The sequence below is a fragment of the Copadichromis virginalis genome, linkage group LG7 (assembly GCF_057382275.1).
Source record: "Copadichromis virginalis isolate Kocher_CV1m ecotype Utaka linkage group LG7, C_Virginalis_male_GT1.1, whole genome shotgun sequence".
In the NCBI taxonomy this organism is placed as follows: domain Eukaryota; kingdom Metazoa; phylum Chordata; class Actinopteri; order Cichliformes; family Cichlidae; genus Copadichromis; species Copadichromis virginalis.
Genome location: NC_140624.1, coordinates 15,950,986 through 15,968,125, shown reverse-complemented (window position 1 = coordinate 15,968,125; position 17,140 = coordinate 15,950,986). Strand labels below are relative to the sequence as shown.

Genomic DNA, 17,140 nt, shown 5'->3' with positions numbered 1-17,140 from the left:
TTTATGAGAAAAATGTGCAGACAGACAATGACTTCTCAACAAAATCTTACATTAGAACATAATAAAAAAAAGAACATGTTTGAATGCACCCCGGAAGCAAATTTTGGCCCTTATTTTCCAGCATGATCTATATAGAAGAAAAAGGTAAATTTATCAGTCATCATATCATTAGTCACAAGTGCAAGAAAAACCCATTTATTTCTGAAACTGAAACTGAATGACTGCAGTATAAAATCAGAAATGGATTATGAAGATCACTCCTCGAGGAAAATTGCAGCTCCACCACCTGGCTTTGACACAAACAGACTTTGTTTTTCCATCGCTGCCCTGCGTGGATCAGGGAGGTAGTATTCTTCTCTAACAGCTTGTAAGAAAGACTCCACCTTTTTACTGGGAACCATGGAAACGGCACAGCCTCCCCACCCTGCTCCTGTCAGGCGGGAACCCACAGCCCCTGACTTCCTGCAACCACGAGAAAAAACAAAAAGACAACATATTTCAGTATAGTGCTAAGTATGACACTTTAATACTATTATTCCTCTAGGAAAGATGTGAGGAAGGAGTTGCACGTACATCTACAGTCATGCTAGTGGTGTGAGGTTCTACTTACTGTAAGCACTCAGCAAAGAGCTAATGCTAACACGAGTAGAAATCATACAGCCCTTGAATGACTAAGTCCATCCTTACTGCTTCCAAAGGAACTGAGAGGGCAAGTAGCAGCCTGGTTCTGCTATTCTGATGCACTTGATTAATTGATTGTCTTTTATAATTAGAACTGGGACACATGAGAGACTGTATGCAAACTAGATTATAGTTATAGTTATTATATTATAGTTTGCATTGTGCATTTTTATTAATTGAGATCTTTTTTTTGGTAAATGAACCTAAATACCTCTAAACATTCATTGGATAACATCCAGGTTTCTCTCCCAGGCTGTGCAGTAGTGGGTTAGTTTGCAGTACTCACAGGCAGATATCAACTAATTGGTCCAGTTCAGGGCAGCTGCACTCGTAGAGGTCTCTGCAGCTTGCGTGGCTTTGGTTCATCAGCTCTCCCAGTAGCCGCGTGGCATCGGTGGGTTCAGAGTCACACACGCTCTTAAACTGCAGGACTCGTGCAGCTTCCCCGTACACATGTTTGGCTCGTTGGTGAAGCTTGAACTGCGTCACTGAGAAAAATAACAGGAAAAGTGTTCCAGCAAAACCCTTAATCTTAACCTGTTTTCATGAAACTGGAAATGAAAAAAAAAAATCTAATGTGATGGAATAACCAAATACTTGACTATCAGCAGAAAATACTATATTAAGAGTTGCTTAGTATTTACAAGAAAAATGTTCTGAAAGAAAGAAATGTAGCTCATTTCACTCGGGTAGAAGAATTTGGTTGGCTGGAAATTTAGTTCACCTAAATAAAGGTTTTACTTACTGTCCTGAGTATTAGCACTGAGCAGCTCTGTTGAAAACTGCTCCGAGGTGATGCCCAGCACCTTGCATATCTCCTCTCGGCTGTAAGGCTCAGGATGCAGCACCTCGGCCACCAGAGCCAGCATCTCCTCCAGGGAGGCCTTCAGCTCCATCTGAACATGAGCCAGCTTCAACAGCCTGCTCGAGTCCACACCCCGCGCCTGGGCCAGCATCTGAGTACACATCCACCGTGATGTTAACTTTGAATATTACAAACTTATCACACATGTTTAAAGTTTAAAGCGAAGCGTGAGGCTGTTCATCGCTGTGTTCTTGGGTTAAATGTTGTGCTCCGTTGCCTTTGAAAGAGCACACGAGTCAAACTAAATTCAATATTAAATTGAACCTCGGGAAACAAAACAACATATATAACAGATATTTCAGGAATGCATCATGGCAACAAATAGCACCTTTGTGGCAATCCGACACTCCACCACACGGATGTTGTAGTGAGAAGAAGCAGCTTTGTTCATCTCCACGCAGCAGTTGGAAATCACAAACACGGCACCATCAGGGAGTTTGACATCGGTAGCACGCAGGGGCTGGAACTCGATCAGCTTTGCCTGGCAGACAATTCAAAAAGTTTAGCCAGCAATACTGAAGTTATAATTTGTTTATTTAGTGTATTTTAGATGTGCCATATTCGTTAAACACAGGTCAATGGCGGTCGGGCTACATACAGTCCCTGCCTCTGCCAGGAATGAAATTGACTGGTCCATGCCTCCTCCCTCTGTGCCAATGTATCGCTCGCTTTTGGCACAAATCTCCGCAAGAGCCACCTGATGAAATACAAAGTTTTCCTTGTTTAAGCAACAAATCCAGGAGAATGTCTAACTCATGAGGATTCACATTATAACAAATTAAAAGACAATATGGATTAGGAGTCATATTCTTTGTGATTAATTGTTCATTACCTGTTGAAAGCATCATTTTTGACTATTAACAAAAGAAATGAATACATGTTTTTGGTTTGGTTACAAAGAAGCTTCACCTTGGAGAGGGACTTTTGGTTTGCCTCCATTGTTACGAGGCCAGAACAACAAACTAAGGCACTAGAACTGGACAGGCCGGAGCTCGGAGGGATCGTTCCATCTACGACACAGGACATCCCCGCTAAATTGTTTAGCCCAAACTTCTCCTGAAAGAAAAAAAAATCTAAATGTATCATGTTACGACTTATGACACATTTAGTACATGTTATAGTGTTCATTTTTTGCCATTCCATAATTTAAGAGTATAGAACTCATCACAAAGCTTACCTGAATACCTTTAACCCCACAGAGAAAATAATAATACCACTGTGGATCGTCTCTATCTATGGCAATTTCCTCTGAACACGACACACTGAAATCCCTGTATAATGACAAACAACAAGCTTTCTGAGAACACACACTCATAATGTACAGCTACCATTGAATAAATTACACAGGCCAAAAACAAACAAACAAAAAATATATATTTGGGGCCGTTACTATAAGTGTTCACATCTCACTTGTATTTAGGATTTGCGTTGGCCAGCTGGATCTTCCCTGAATCGTTCAGTGACACAGCTGTGAGGATATTCTGCTCGATGGCCATTGGAAGCACAGAATAGCCACAGTAATCAATATGTTCACCTGTTAATGTGACAAATATGAAAAAACGTATGTGACAGACCGTGTTTGACTGGTACCACTAAAAAAATTCCTGGATAAAAGCTGCAAACAAAATCATAATATTACCACAAATGTTTTACTTTGAAACAAGGTCAAAATATTAAGAACACCCACTGGCAGAACTACTATTATCTCCAGAGGATATATGGGTATACACTGTATTTATTCAACAGATACAAAATAGATGGAGCATATACAATAATGCAATCAGTATACAACACATGCCACACAAAGTATGAAATTACCTATTAGGTTTACCCTTCCAGGTGCAAATGCATAGAAGAGAGGAGATTCCCCATACTTTGACTCAAAGGTTTCTTTTAAGTTTTTCATCCTGCAAAATGACAAGAAAAGCAATTAAGTATCATAATATCATACTCTGAGAATCACTGCGTAACCTCGTTGCTTCTCACCTCTCGTTAGCAGCTATCTTTGTCTTTAACTTGGGCGGGTTTGTGGCCATTTCTACCCGTTTTAAAGTAATTGTGAGTCCACTTGTTGTCAGACAGGAGAGCTCAGAGCTTTCACATATCCGGGTTTAGATCAGCTGACTGTCACAAGAGGCTCCCGGATACCAAAATGCTGAACTCTGGTCGGAGCTCAGCTGAGTTTAGCGTCTGTCTACAAAGGAAGAGCTGACTCTGAAGCAGCTGAGGCAGCAGAGGCAAAATGCGGAAGTTAATAGACGGAAAGGAGGCGGGTCTTATGAGTCGACGTCCACAAATCTGAACGGAGTAACTCCATATACTGATGAGAACGGTCATTCATAAATTTGATGCACAAAGTTTCTTTCTTTTTTTTTTTTTTTACAGTAGCCTACTTTAAATTAATTAGCTTTAATGTTAACGTCAGTAAAAAAATAAACAAAAACAAAAAAAGGTAATTAAAATAACAGAAATGTAATGCCATATTTTTGTGATCAAATTCCCAGGTTCGACTAACCTGATTATAATATCTATTTAGTAACCCTGTTCACGGTTATCTTGAAATTAGTTGCTATGTCACTGTTTAACCACACGATGGGAACATCAGATTGCTTTTTAAAAATGCCAGCGATGACGAAGTTTTCTTAAAAGTGTGGCTTTGTTTGCACTTAAAAATTAATACATGTTGACCATGAATAAAAAAGGAGGAAAGAAAAACAAAAAATAACATGAAAGAGCAACAACAAACATAACATTTTATATATAATTTCCAAATATTCTCGATAACTACATTACCCATAATTCTAACGACTTTGTTACCATGGACACGGGGTTAACTAGCTCCGGGGTTCTCAGCAAGAAAAGAAATCTTGTAAATAGCTTCACCTGGTATGTTTTGTTACGCCAAAAAGCATTTAAATTAATATTTTCGTGTCGGTGAATTAGCGTCAGTTGTGGTGATAATGAGTAAGTCTGTGTGCAATCAGATTCTTAAATCTGCTCTGTCTCAAAGAGCCTCAGTGGTTTGGCGCTGCTAACGCGCGCGAGTTTTCAAAGTGGGCGAGTCTAACAAGGTACGGCTAGCAGGAGTTAGCTTTGTTCGCTACAAAGTTAGCTTCCATCTTAAATGTTCGTAAACTGGCCTATAATTTGGCATTAAACCTGCGTGTCTTATTAAACGTGTTGGGCATATGTTTCCAGAGCTCGGCTGGATCGTTTGTTTGGCATGTCCGGGTTTACCGCTGGCTAAAAAGCCTCACTGTTTTGTAATAAACAGTGCAGCATGGCTAACAGTTAAAGCTAATACTCAATAAAGGGTTACGCAGTTCAGCAAAGGAGACATCTGGCGTCTTTTAACTAACGGGTAAGCTTTGATATATATTTCTAGCTGATATCAATGCGTAATTTTAGTTAACTTGAGTTTTTAACTGCTGTCAAAGATAAATTAAGTTTTGTTGTTCCTGTTTTCCTAGGATCCCCTAAACGACCAGGAGGGTGTGCATGATGTCTATTGATTTTGACAGTGCTGCTCTTCAAACCCAACACGATGAAGAGGAATACGACCAAGAGGACTACGCCAGAGAGCAAGAGGTGCAACACTCAGATCTACAGCTTTTCAGAATTATTCAGATAACATCTGTCTGATAGTTGTGCATCCAGTTGTTGGACTGAGTTCACATTCGGCATGCACCCTGAATTTCTTAGGATATTTACAATAACAATTTGATGGATATTATTTATTTACTTTGTTATTTAGTGCCCACTTAGCTAACTGAGAAAGCATATTGTGAAAACACGATTTGTCTTTCGGCTCTTCATCTAATTGTCTTTAAACATATTTAGCCAGCTGACTCTGCTTGTTTCATCGCGCATTGGCTACAGCCATCATAGTTGCTGATATCAGTCAACACAGTAGAAAGCCTGTGCATGTTATTCAACATGCAAGAACACAACATCATGTCCAGCTAATGCTAAAATTACAAAATGATAAGAAGCCATTATTTATCTCAGCTTACTTTACATTTACTGTCACTGTGTACAGTGATTGTATGTTTACCAAATTGGACTACTACTGTTAATCTTACATTTCTCTTTGTGAGTTTGTAGTGCTGTCTGGGGAATCATTGACAAGTGCATTGTTTGAATTTCACAAGCACTGCCTGCTTCACAGTTACTCACTGTTATTACTCACAACTACAATCTGTTGTGCTGTGAGCTTGAGCTATTATTGGCTCAAGGAAAAGGCCTCCTTCCAGGTGTGTCACACTGAAACCAGCTCAGCCCTTTGGCTTCCCCACTTTCTATTTGGGTTACTTGGCTTCAGGAGAGAGAGTGAAGAAGCATTTGCTGATCTTATAGAGCTCAGCATAATGGGCTTTAAATAGTATTAATTAAATTGATTTTCATTTCATTTATTTTTATTTATTCTTTTTTTTTTTCTTTTTTTAGGCTATAACCTACTTATAATACACTAGCTCGTTATGGATAATGTCTGCCAGCAGTAACTGGAATGTTTCTGCTCCAGTTAACTTCGCTATATGTTTTGTCTAAACAATGGAGGTCTTTGGGAGGCAAACAAGACAATACCACAGGGAGCCGACAACATGCCAGGCACATTTTGGATGTTTTACACAGAAGGCCTTCTCTACAGGCAGATTAGGCTGGGGGTTATCTCGTGGTTTCACAGCTAAAGTAGAAATGCCTTTTCAAATTTTGTTGACTGTGTAAGTGGGATAATATGGGTCCTTTGGTTGTGGACACAGTGGAGGATCTGAGGAGTATTCAGCGGTCCTTATGGGAAGTAAGTCCAGCTGGCTCTGCTTGTTTCAACACACATGGCTGTTTGTTATGTAACTTTGGTTAGTCTGTTACTGAAGAGTTTGGGTTTTTTGTGTCATTTTATTTGTAAGAGTCAAAATATTAAACAAGGGTACATTTGAAAAGCCTTAATGAGAATCAGTTTTATGTCAAAGTAAATTTACACATATGGGTTCTAAACCAGTGATTAACATAGGAGTAAATTCACCCATTTAGGTCACAAAATACAAATACTGCCATATGAGCACAATGTGCAAATATTTAAATAGTAGACGTTTTTTGGCCATATAAAGATTGGGCTACACTGTGCAGTGCTGTGCAAAATACAGTCGGAGAGTGCAAATACTTCCATGATTAATCATTTAATCAAAGTTTATCCTTAAATCTCATATGCAAACACAAAAAGCTTCTGAAAGTGTTTTAAGGTATAGCCTGAGTCATTTTGATTTAGTAAATCTGCACAGCATAATGTAATGATATTTAATATAACAAGTATTTCTCAAAACTGCAGCTAAATAATAAAAACACACTGCATAAGACTTTTACAGCCTTTTAAGCTGTCAGTGATTGCTTAGCTCTGGTGTTTTTTTCCTCTATCTTTGTTACTTTATAACTCAGTTGCGAAGCAACCATGGTGACTCATTTCCATGTGCTATTTTCTCTCTTTCTTTTTTTTTTTTTTTTTTTTTTTTTCCTTTCTCGCAGCTGCACAAGCTGCTCACAGACCTGCCTGATGACATGCTTGAGGACAGCATTGACTCTTCCTCCCCAGAGCTGGATTACACTGCCTGCAGTAATAAAAACACTGGCAACAGGTAACACATGTTGCTGCTGATGACACTATTGGTAATGTCACATTTCGAGAACTCTGGGTGTGGTTCAAGACAAGCAGATTTGTTGTCACTGCAACATTAGTTATCATTTGTTGTGCTTTCTCTACTTAGCCCACAGTCCAGCTGGACTCGGCAATGGTCTGATCATCCAAGGCCAGCCCCTCATACACAGGTAGAGTGTTAGTTTATGTTCAGTAGTAGATTTAGGGGCCTAGAATACTTTTGCCATTTAAAAAAAATACAACTCATAAATGGTGCATACAAAAAAAGTTCAAAAGGGAAAGAATCACTCTCTGTTATTGTCTCTCTAAAGAACTATGACGAAGGGTTGAACAATGAGTATGCATATAAGGACGGAGCTGCTCGTATTAATGGACATCGGAGTCCTCCTCAAAGTCAACCACTGCCTCACACCTGGAACCAGGATCATCAGTTCACACAAGCAGATTATACATGCACAAGCATGGGCACAGACAAAATGACAGAGACCAGTGATTTTTCCACCGAGTTTGAGTCTAAACCATACCCTCAGGGTGCCAGTAATCATGTGGAATATAATGGAGAAAGAGGATACATAGACAAGCAAAACCACCAATTTCAAGTGAGTGGACCATTTAATTTCAAAAGCGTCCAGAAGGTCGTAACTGTTATTGTGCTGTTCTTTCCTTTAAAGTTTTAGGTCTTAATGCCTCCAAATCATTTGAATAAATAGTAACATGAAAGGGTTTCTAGTATTGTTTTTAAAAAAGCAGCATTTTATTCCAAAAGAATCATACATTACTTGTGTGTATGAAGTTTCCTCAAATGTCATTTTAAATTAACATCTTGTTATCTGGCAATTTGTAGTTTGTGCATTTTTATTTTTTTTATGTTTGTATGTTTTGTTTGTGTATTTTGTGTTTTTTTTTAAATACAGCAACATTTTCACTACTTTCATACTATGTTTCTATGTTTAAAGTCTGAAGTATGTGACAGAGGTGCAAATCAGTACAAGGTGAGCTACAATCCTCATCATCCTGCCCATCAGCCAAACATGTTTAAGCCACAGGCTGCTCCGCAAGGTCAGTTTGACCATCTGCAGAGAGATTTCCTTGACTCGACACAACGTAAGTCTTACTTTCATTGACTAAATAATATAACTGAGTACACTGACATGTAAATATAAACTATTTGATGAGATGTGTGCCTGTTTCGGGACTGCAGGTGGAGATTATCAAGTAGCTTAATCTGTTACAAGGCATTTTTTTTTTCTTCTAGTTGTATGCATAGTCTAGCTGTACTGCAGAAAGGTGTAATTTGTATCGCCAGTGGTTTTAAAAAACAAACAAACATAAAACGACATTGCTTAAATTGAAAATGTCTTCACAATTAAAAATGACTAAAATTAAACACTAAATGATCTTTGTTTCAGAAAATGCTGACCGGGAGCAGCTTGCCCAGGTGCAGATTTTGAACAAAGCTCAACAGAGGCAAATTGAAGACTTGGAGCGAAAACTTGAGGATTCACGGCGTAACATGAGATACCTCGAGCATCAGTTTGTAATCGTCAAAGGTATGTTCAACTTTAAATGAGGGACATCTCACTTTGTTGCAGTACTTGAACAGTGATGTGATTTTGGAGATTTCTTTAATACTTTCAGGAAGAACATTTAATGTTGGTACTTAATTTTTTTTACAAGCATCATAATAATAATAATAATAATAATCCACTCAAAACCTTGGGCACTTGGGACTTGAGAGGGATTGTCAGTTTATATAACTGAGATTAGTAGAAGGAAATGTAAGTTTTTCTTTAGTTGGTTAAAACGTCTGCCCCCTTGTGGCTGTTAGTGATGTAGCACTTCTTGCCAGATGTACTGATGGTCCTTTTAAAAAATATTGTCCATAGATGAAAAGGACGGCCTAGCAGTAAGTTTAAGGGAAGCGAGTCGATTGATTGAAGAAGCCAAGGAAAGAGAGGTCCAAATGCAAAACAAGCTGAAGGCAATGGAGCAGCAAATACAGATCCTCACTGAGAGAGACCACGAGGTGTGTTCTGTGCTGACAAACACCGTTTTCATTCTATTTTCTTAGTTATTTAATGCTAAATTTAAGACAGTAATAATATTTAAGTATAACTATTAAATAAACATGCGTTTACAGATTTAAGAATTTAATATGAAATTTTGCATACAAATGTGTCTAAACCAGCTCTGCTTACTGAAACATGATGCATGACTGAAACCTTTGTATGAGAATGCTTCTTTTTAGTGTATACAGCAAAGGTTTTCTTTTGTTTGCAGAACATGAAGAAACAGAGGGTGGCAGATGCTGCGGTAGACAGCATGAAGCAACAGATGTTGGAGCTTCGCCGTTCTGACACGCTGTCCAGAGCGTGGGAACAGCATGACAGAGACCTTGCCGTCATAAAGGAGAAGCATGAGGCTGCTCTGTTAGCCCTGCAACAGAAGCTGGACTCTACCTCTCAGGCTTTGAATGAACAGGTCTGGAGTTTTATTGACATAGTATTAGAAAATGGAACAAGTTAACCATAAGTCCATTGTTTGTCATCAGACAAATTTTGATCATATTATTATTGTTAAGTCAGGGTGTGTTTTTTGTTTTGTGGCTTCCAGCTTGATATTGGTCAGAAGTTACGGGAGCATGTGAAGCTGTTGGAGCGCCAGAGAGAAGAAGAGCAGCTGGAGAGAGCCAGAGTGGTGAATGCACTCACTCAGCGTCTGGAAGAGAGTCAACAACAATGTGCCAAGCTGCTGCAGACAAGTGTGTGAACTCCACATGAACATTACTGAGCAGCTGACACCCACATTACCTTATTCTTGCTCACATTTAATTGATCTAATTATCTGTTTTTTATTTTCAGATTCAGTGCAAGAGATGAGTCAAATGCAAATCAAACTACAGCAGGCACTGTCAGCCAAGGCCCTGAGTGAGAACATGAACAAAGTTTTACAGGTTTGTCCTCAGATTTTTCTAAAGCACAACTACTTCTGTGACTTCTGATGAACAAGCTGCACAAATGTTTTGTGTTTTTCCATTTTCACCCTAAAGGAGGATATGGCTGATCTCAAGGAGCAGATCGCTCTGTATGAATCTGCAGTGAAGCACGGTGTCATTGTGATAGACCTAAGCAGCAACTCGGAGAACCAGCTGTCTGAATCCTGTGTGGATTTGGGGTTGAAGAAAACAAACAGGAAAAATGGCACACTTAATAGGTAACCGTGTGAATACAGACCAGTCATTGTGATCTGTATCTCTTCCCCTCTTGGGCTGAACTCTCCAGAGTAACCTTTGGAAACACATCTTTCTGTTGTTTTGTCAGTACTGCTTTGGCTCACCTGTCAGACTCTAAGCTGCCTAAGGATGAGGCTTTAAGGTTGCTACGAGTAGAGATGCAGCGCTGCCTGGGTAGTTTAAAGGGGAAGCGGCAGAAGATCAACCAGCTGCAGGAGGAGCTCCAGCAGTGTCAGCGTCGAGTGAATGAAATGCAGATTGAATTAGATGAAAAAAAACTTAACTCTGAGGTGAGCGCTGACTCCTGAAAATTGTTACTTTTCTAAACTTTGGTTAATTTTATAAAAGGACTAAAAGTGGGTGGGATTAGGTGACTGATGCAGACATTTTTGATTTACCCAGATGAAAGAAACCAGCCAGAAGAAACATCAAGACATGACTGGAGACTCTCAAAAAGAGTTGATGAGGTTACAGGAGGACAAAACACACTTGCAGGAACAAGTGGAGGTGGGTTGACGTTTGTTGCCAGACTAATCATGTTCTTAGTTTTTTGGCTAAGTCACAAAAGACTGTTGTCTTCTCCAAACTGCAGCTGCTAGAAAAGAAGAATCAGGAGCTGAAAGAAAACGAGGAAAAACTGAAGTCTGCCAATTCTGAGTTGTGCACCAAAATGAGGGAAATGATCCAGGAGCTCGACCAAGAAAAGCAAGAAGCTGCTGAGAGGTAAAGTTGACTCTTTCTCTTCCTCCTCTTTCTTGGGGCACGTGTATTTTCCTGTTATGTGTATTTATAAGTATATGTGCTTCTTTTGCTTAGATCTGAGCGGATTCATCAGCAGTACAGGAATGATGTGGTTAACAGGATCAGAACAGAACTCATGCTGGAACACGATGCTCAGGTAGAGCGGCTGACGACACAGCACCAGCAGCAGCTTCAGCAGTTACAGTAAGTCTCCTGCATCTCATGCTAAAAATATAGTTGATTTCAGACTTTTGTGGATATTTTTCTATTTTTTCCACAGAAGCCAGCTCTCTGAAGCTAATGATAAGATGCTGGCGGTACAAGAATGTTACATATCTGTCTGCAAGGAGAAGGACTTGCTTGAAGAAAGCATCCGCAGCAGAGAGAAGGAGGAGAAGTTGATCAGAGAGGAGAGTGGCACAGCTATGCAGAAGCTGAGAAGTGAGCTTGAGGCTCAGCATCAGGCCTCAGTTATGGAGCTGAAAGCTGTCTGGTCCAAAGAGAAAGAGGCTGAGTTCCAGCAAACACTGACTTCTCATTTAGCTTCCACTGAGGCTGCATGGAAGGAGGAGTTGCAAAAGGTATGACTATTAAAATGTATTCCTATCTCCCTCATTCGACTAATATTGGTTTCATACAACACTTATTTTCTTCTGTTCTACTTTTTATACAGATGGAGAAGACCTGGGCCCAGAGGTTGGAGGAGGCTACAAGAGAGGAACATCAAGAGGTTGCTGAGACAAGCTGTCAGACGGATGAGAATGAGGTCAGTTGGACAATTTCTGCTGAGGAGTTGGACTCCAGGCTCAGTGCCCAGAGACAGCAGCTGCAACTGGAATCTGAAAATGTCAGAAGGAAAGCTGTGGAGGAAGCCAGGAAACGAGTCCAGAGAGAGCTGCAGGAGAAACACCTGGACGACATGGCTAAACAAGTCAGTGCGTTTTTGTTTTATGATTGTATTTTAAGAGAAATATTAAACATATTTTAATGGTCATCAAAATACATGTGCATGTGTTTTGAATTATTAAAGTAGACCTACTTTAATTTGAAAAGGCTTGATGACTGTCAAGTGATTGGGCTGTAACCAAACAAAAACCCCACCAGCAACGCAGTTTGAGGTCTTTGGCTTTGTTTTTGTGCTACGATCACAGGCTGATAGACTGATTTGGACTAGCATCCCGTACAGACCAAGACTTTGGTAAATAATTAAACATTTCACCAGATATCGACGCATTAAAAAAAAAAAAAAAATCACCAGAGTGCGGAATATGACATTTCAGACCCTTAAAGTCAACTTCATCTATTTTAGGTACAGAGATTTAAACCATCAATTTTAGTGTATATTACTCACAAGACTTGGTTAAGTTATTTTCCACCATTATGTAAAAATGTTTATATCATAATGATAGTTCTTTTCCTCTTTGACATGATTATTTGATTCAGTTAATGGACATAAAAATGCGTTTGTGTTTGTTTCAGGTTGAAGGGGCAGTAACCAGAGCCTATAATCGCTGGATTGAGGATCTCACTTCACTGCCAGAATATCAAGCTGCTCTACAAACTGAGAAGGAGAAATGGGAACAACTGCAAGAAAAACACACCCAACAGAAGGTATGAAAGAGTTTTTGTCCTTTATTTGAAAGTGTCACTGCTGTTGTCTGGGTTTATATATTTATTTAAATGTTTTAGGTGTCCCAAGCCCTGAAGGAGGCGGAAGAGCAGTGGCGCAGGAAGCACAAGAACCAGCAGGAGGAGAACGGCTCTGGGCCACAAAGGATGGAGGAGCTGCAAGAGGAACTGGCAGCCCTCCAGAGCCAGCTGGAGCAAGTGACCAGAGAGCAAGCTGCCTTATTGAAAGCTGAGCTGGCAGGAGCGAGAGCAGCCTGGAACAGAGACAAACAGCAGGAGATCACCATCATCCAGGCCCGCAGTGAGCAGGTATATCAAGCCAAGCTGCAAGAGCAGTGCAAAAAGCTGGAGCAGGCTGTATTCCAAGCCAGAGAAGATGCTGATCTCCAAAAGAATGAGCTGCTCCTACAGATGGAGGCCAAGCTTCAGCAAACTGTGAGTGCTCGTGAGGAGGAGTGGCGATGCCAGCATGCAGAAAAGGAAACGATCCAAGGAAAGCAGATAAGAGATGAACTACAAGCAGAGCTTCAGACTGCACTCGCAGAGGTCCAGGCACAACTTCTCAGGAATACCAAAACGGATCATCAGGGTACTGAAGACACTCGGAGGACCAGCGGGGCTACATCAGAGGCTACAATAACACACATCATCCAAACTTCATGCAGAGACATAGTCCAAAGAGCAGTAGCCCAGGCTAAGAAGGAATGGAAAACAGTGAGTTGTTATATTTCTAAAGAATATATAAATGATAAATGTATAAATTAAGTTGGTGTGCAAAAGGAAAAGATTAGAGTAGCCAGAGAGATGAGTAAGAAATGTCATCATTTTTATTACAAGTACTGCTATGAATGATTTGTACAGCACGTGTGTGTGTATATGTATATATATATACACACACACACACACACACACACACACACACACATATATACATATATATATATATATATATATATATATATATATATATATATATATATATATATATATATATATATATATATATATATATATATATATATATATATATATATATATATATATATATATATATATATACTATTTATTTATTTTACAGATTTGTCTTTTATTTAGAAAGTTTTTCATCTGAAGCTTTCATTTTTGATCCCACAGATGACTGAAGAGAATTTGAGCCGTGCTTTGAAGGAAACGCAGAAACAGCACGAAGGAGAAATAAAGAAAATGCAAAGTACGCAATGAGCTCCTCTCTAGCAGGACATGAAAATGTTCTGCTTGTATATCAACATGACCTACTCTGTTCATTTCATGAAATGGTTGGTATCAATATTATATGGCAAGGTTTTTTTTTTCTGTTTTTTTTTTCTTTTCTTTTTTTTAGCAGTCTTATCCCAGCAGAGGGAGCAGTGTCATTGCAGGAAGGAGTGCAGTGAAACTGTAAGTAAGCTGCAGAAGAAGAATCAGGAGCTCCAGAGACATTTAGAGAAAACCTGTCGACAACTCCAGCACAGTGTTAGAGAGCACAAAACTGCCATACAGCATCTCAAAGGTAGTGCATTTAAAAGACCTTATTAAGATTCTTTTATAAGATTTTTTTTTTTTTATGAGCTGGAACTGCATGTGTGCTGACGGGTTAAGTGCTATCTGTTGTAGATGAGCATGAAAGCGTCTTACAGAGGGCAAAGGAGGAACATCTGCAACAGTTAGAGGAAGTGAAGAGAGCAACAGAATCATCAGGGTTTGTGTTTTTTTTATTTTTGCCTTTAATTTAATGGTACAGTGAAAATTGCTATTGCCTTGCTGCACTTCAGTTATGTCAAAAACAAGTTGTTTCATAAATCTAATGCCTTTCAGAGCTACGTATTCAATTAGACCTCTCAACAAGTTTCTTCGGTTTGATCTTTTAATTTACAAGTTTAATTTCTTGAGACAAGTCGCTCCAAGATGCTCCAAGTTTATTTTAAACTTGGAGCATCTAAATTATCTTGGCATCATAATCTGTCAAGACAATTTAGATTTTAAAAAACCATAAAGAAAATAAGAGATTTCAAAGCTACTTCAAGGGACTGTTAAATGCTTCTTACTGTGGGACCACTTTACCTGATTTATATTAAGAAAACTTAAAAAACAAAAGAAACAAGGACTCTTCTGTATGTTAACACTCTGATAATTTCTGAACTGCATAATTAGACATGGCTTCATTAATCCCCCACTGGGGAAATTCACTTGCTACACTGTGTCAAAATGTTTACTGAATACAGTAAAATACACAGAGATTAAAGACAAAATATGTATTTAACCAGGATTGTTGACTGTTTTGCTTGCAGAAGTTCTGGTCAGCAGCAAAAGCTTCAGCAAGGCCTGGAGGAGATGAAGCAGCAGTACCTGATGACTGTGGAAAAGATCAGAGGTTGGCGTTAGTGCCGGGGGATTAAATATGCATATCTTGTCGTTTGTTGTTGTTTTTGTTTTTGTTTTTATGTTAAATCATGTGTCCCAAAAGGTTGATTCTGTTCATTTGGATGTTGCATTTTTAAGTAAAACAGTGTTTTTTGGGGTTTTTTCCTTTCAGGAGACATGCTGCGTTACCTCCAGGAAAGTCGAGAGCGTTCAGCTGAGATGATCCGCAGGGAAGTGCAGAGGGAGAGGCAGGACACTGCTAGAAAGATGAGGCGGTATTATCTGACCTGTCTGCAGGAGTTATTGGAAGATGGAGGAAAGACCGCAGGGCAAGAGGCCATAATTATCCTAAACTTGTTTGCTTGGTTCATCATGGCTCCTCTTGTTAATTGTATCGATTTTCCTGTCTTCTGCAGTGCTGAAAAGAAAATAATGAATGCTGCAAGCAAGCTGGCAGCCATGGCCAAAGTGCTGGAGACTCCAATCAAAAGTAAATCAGCAAAGAACCAGAGTTTCCAGAGTGAGTGCTAATGTGCTAAACCATAGGTGTCAAACTCTGGCCCGCGGGCCAAATATGGCCCGCAGCCTAATTACATTTGGCCCGCGAAGCCATACCAAATTATTATCAGAGCTGGCCTACTGGTATTATACAGCTAATATATATATTGTTTAGTATTAAGCTTTGCTTGTTCCATATTCAGTTTTTCAGCAAAACTTGTTTGAGTCCATAAGAAAAGATTCATTCTTAAATCTGGAGGAAGATTTTTTTCCAATAAATATTAATGTTAGCCCGCGACCTTGTTCCAGTTTTGAATTTTGGCCCACTGTGAATTTGAGTTTGACACCCCTGTGCTAAACTGTTTTACTGGGATTTTTTTCTCACCATGCCAGTGTGGTTTGCATCTGTGTTTTGCATTGACAGGATGTTCAATGGCTGTATCCACCACTGGCTGCCTTCCAGGTAGAAACGCAGGTTTCACTAAGAACCTGCCAACCCTCACTGAGCTTCCTGACTTCAGGACAGAAGAGAGATGCCTCAGGGAAAAGACTTGTGCTGATTCAGAACAGAATCCAACCGCAGATGTGAGAACTAAACTTTTGAGCCACCTGGACATTCTTGCATCAAGGAGGGAGGAGACCTCTGTGGATGAAGGGATGAAGCCCCAAAATGTTTATACCACCCAGCCGTCGTACAAATCCTCTCATCAAACGGTTTCTCCATCCCACATGAATTTGGTCAATGTGTCTGTGAGGTGTAAGAGCAGAGAGATGTACATGCAGGGAGGTGACTCGAGGAAAGCCGAAACCCATTTGGATTCACAGCGTCAGAGAAAACCTGTCCTCATCCAGGAGGCTCCTGTCAGGGATGAGAAACAGAACGACTGGAGCATGACTAGTGGTGACTCTGACACAGACTTCCAAGTCCCCAGACTGTCCTACTCAGGGAGGAAAGTGGAACCAGTGAAACCCTTTTCTGTGTCGGCTGCATCAGCCAGCAACATAGGGGAATTCGGCAGTCACAGCCCTGATGTTTCTGACCTCACTGTTTATAATGAGATTTCTAAGAAGACTCCTGACACAGAGACATTTGTGCATGCAAAGAGGAGTGTGCACAGAGAGCCTACTCCTGGCTCTGAATGTGAGAAGCTGCAGGAAGGCTGGTCAAGGCCTCCGTTTTCTGAGTTGAGGCAGCGCCAACAGGACAGTGGTTTTGACAGTCCCTTCTACCAACAGAAATAACAAGCGAAGGGCAGACATGAGGTAAAGTTTCAGTTAGCTCATCAAATGGTGCCTTACAGTGTCAAGTGTTTACATTATATAAAATTTTGTCCTGAAAGTGCTTGAACTTTGTGTTTGTTGAGTTATTTGTTAGGCAGAGTTTGATCTGTTGGCAGCTTTTTTTCTTTGCTTGGTGAGGAAGATGTGAAGGCTGATGATTGTACTTAAGTATGAAGCTACAGCA

General features: G+C 39.8%; 2 protein-coding genes across 8 annotated transcripts; one reads left to right on the top strand and one right to left on the bottom strand.

The window, feature by feature from the left end:
- Window positions 1-179: 179 nt before the first annotated feature.
- On the bottom strand, window positions 180-4,495 carry galk2 (galactokinase 2). Of its 3 annotated transcripts, none has more exons than XM_085462138.1 (11): window positions 4,430-4,495; window positions 3,533-3,769; window positions 3,365-3,453; window positions 2,957-3,080; window positions 2,724-2,817; window positions 2,456-2,602; window positions 2,145-2,243; window positions 1,875-2,027; window positions 1,427-1,637; window positions 968-1,169; window positions 180-462 (listed from the first exon to the last, which is right to left on the bottom strand). In XM_085462138.1, the coding sequence occupies exons 2-11, from the start codon at window positions 3,580-3,582 to the stop codon at window positions 255-257; spliced, it is 1,377 nt and encodes a 458-aa protein (XP_085318264.1). In that variant the 5' UTR covers window positions 3,583-3,769; window positions 4,430-4,495; the 3' UTR covers window positions 180-254. The 3 variants fall into 3 exon arrangements, with proteins under 3 accessions (XP_085318264.1, XP_085318263.1, XP_085318262.1); XM_085462137.1 differs by lacking the exon at window positions 4,430-4,495 and adding an exon at window positions 4,364-4,428; XM_085462136.1 differs by lacking the exon at window positions 4,430-4,495 and adding an exon at window positions 4,340-4,395.
- On the top strand, window positions 4,367-17,017 carry cep152 (centrosomal protein 152). 5 transcript variants are annotated; one of them, XM_085462128.1, is made up of 28 exons: window positions 4,377-4,432; window positions 4,557-4,617; window positions 4,745-4,907; window positions 5,017-5,134; window positions 7,067-7,176; window positions 7,306-7,366; window positions 7,508-7,795; window positions 8,153-8,300; window positions 8,606-8,746; window positions 9,083-9,222; window positions 9,477-9,677; window positions 9,810-9,957; window positions 10,058-10,149; window positions 10,246-10,409; window positions 10,517-10,718; window positions 10,831-10,935; window positions 11,021-11,151; window positions 11,245-11,373; window positions 11,450-11,750; window positions 11,843-12,100; window positions 12,649-12,780; window positions 12,859-13,512; window positions 13,933-14,008; window positions 14,159-14,326; window positions 14,431-14,515; window positions 15,105-15,187; window positions 15,350-15,697; window positions 16,100-17,017. In XM_085462128.1, exons 4-28 carry the CDS (start codon window positions 5,045-5,047, stop codon window positions 16,915-16,917), a joined length of 5,073 nt encoding a protein of 1,690 aa, XP_085318254.1. In that variant the 5' UTR covers window positions 4,377-4,432; window positions 4,557-4,617; window positions 4,745-4,907; window positions 5,017-5,044; the 3' UTR covers window positions 16,918-17,017. The 5 variants fall into 5 exon arrangements, with proteins under 5 accessions (XP_085318255.1, XP_085318254.1, XP_085318257.1 ...); XM_085462131.1 differs by lacking the exon at window positions 4,377-4,432 and having other exon boundaries at window positions 4,611-4,907; window positions 15,350-15,506; window positions 15,594-15,697; XM_085462129.1 differs by lacking the exons at window positions 4,557-4,617; window positions 4,745-4,907 and having other exon boundaries at window positions 4,367-4,432.
- The last annotated feature ends 123 nt before the right edge of the window (window positions 17,018-17,140 follow it).

What these genes read in the sequence shown, in the direction of transcription:
- cep152 (XM_085462129.1), top strand. Translation starts at nt 5,045, where the DNA reads ATGATGTCTATTGATTTTGACAGTGCTGCTCTTCAAACCCAACACGAT. An exon ending in AATAAAAACACTGGCAACAG is followed by an intron (nt 7,177 to 7,305) that starts GTAACACATGTT and finishes TTCTCTACTTAG; the next exon opens with CCCACAGTCCAGCTGGACTC. An exon ending in AAAGAACCAGAGTTTCCAGA is followed by an intron (nt 15,698 to 16,099) that starts GTGAGTGCTAAT and finishes TTGCATTGACAG; the next exon opens with GATGTTCAATGGCTGTATCC.
- galk2 (XM_085462138.1), bottom strand. Translation starts at nt 3,582, where the DNA reads ATGGCCACAAACCCGCCCAAGTTAAAGACAAAGATAGCTGCTAACGAG. An exon ending in AAGATAGCTGCTAACGAGAG is followed by an intron (nt 3,454 to 3,532) that starts GTGAGAAGCAAC and finishes GTCATTTTGCAG; the next exon opens with GATGAAAAACTTAAAAGAAA. An exon ending in TGGAAGGGTAAACCTAATAG is followed by an intron (nt 3,081 to 3,364) that starts GTAATTTCATAC and finishes TCACATTAACAG; the next exon opens with GTGAACATATTGATTACTGT.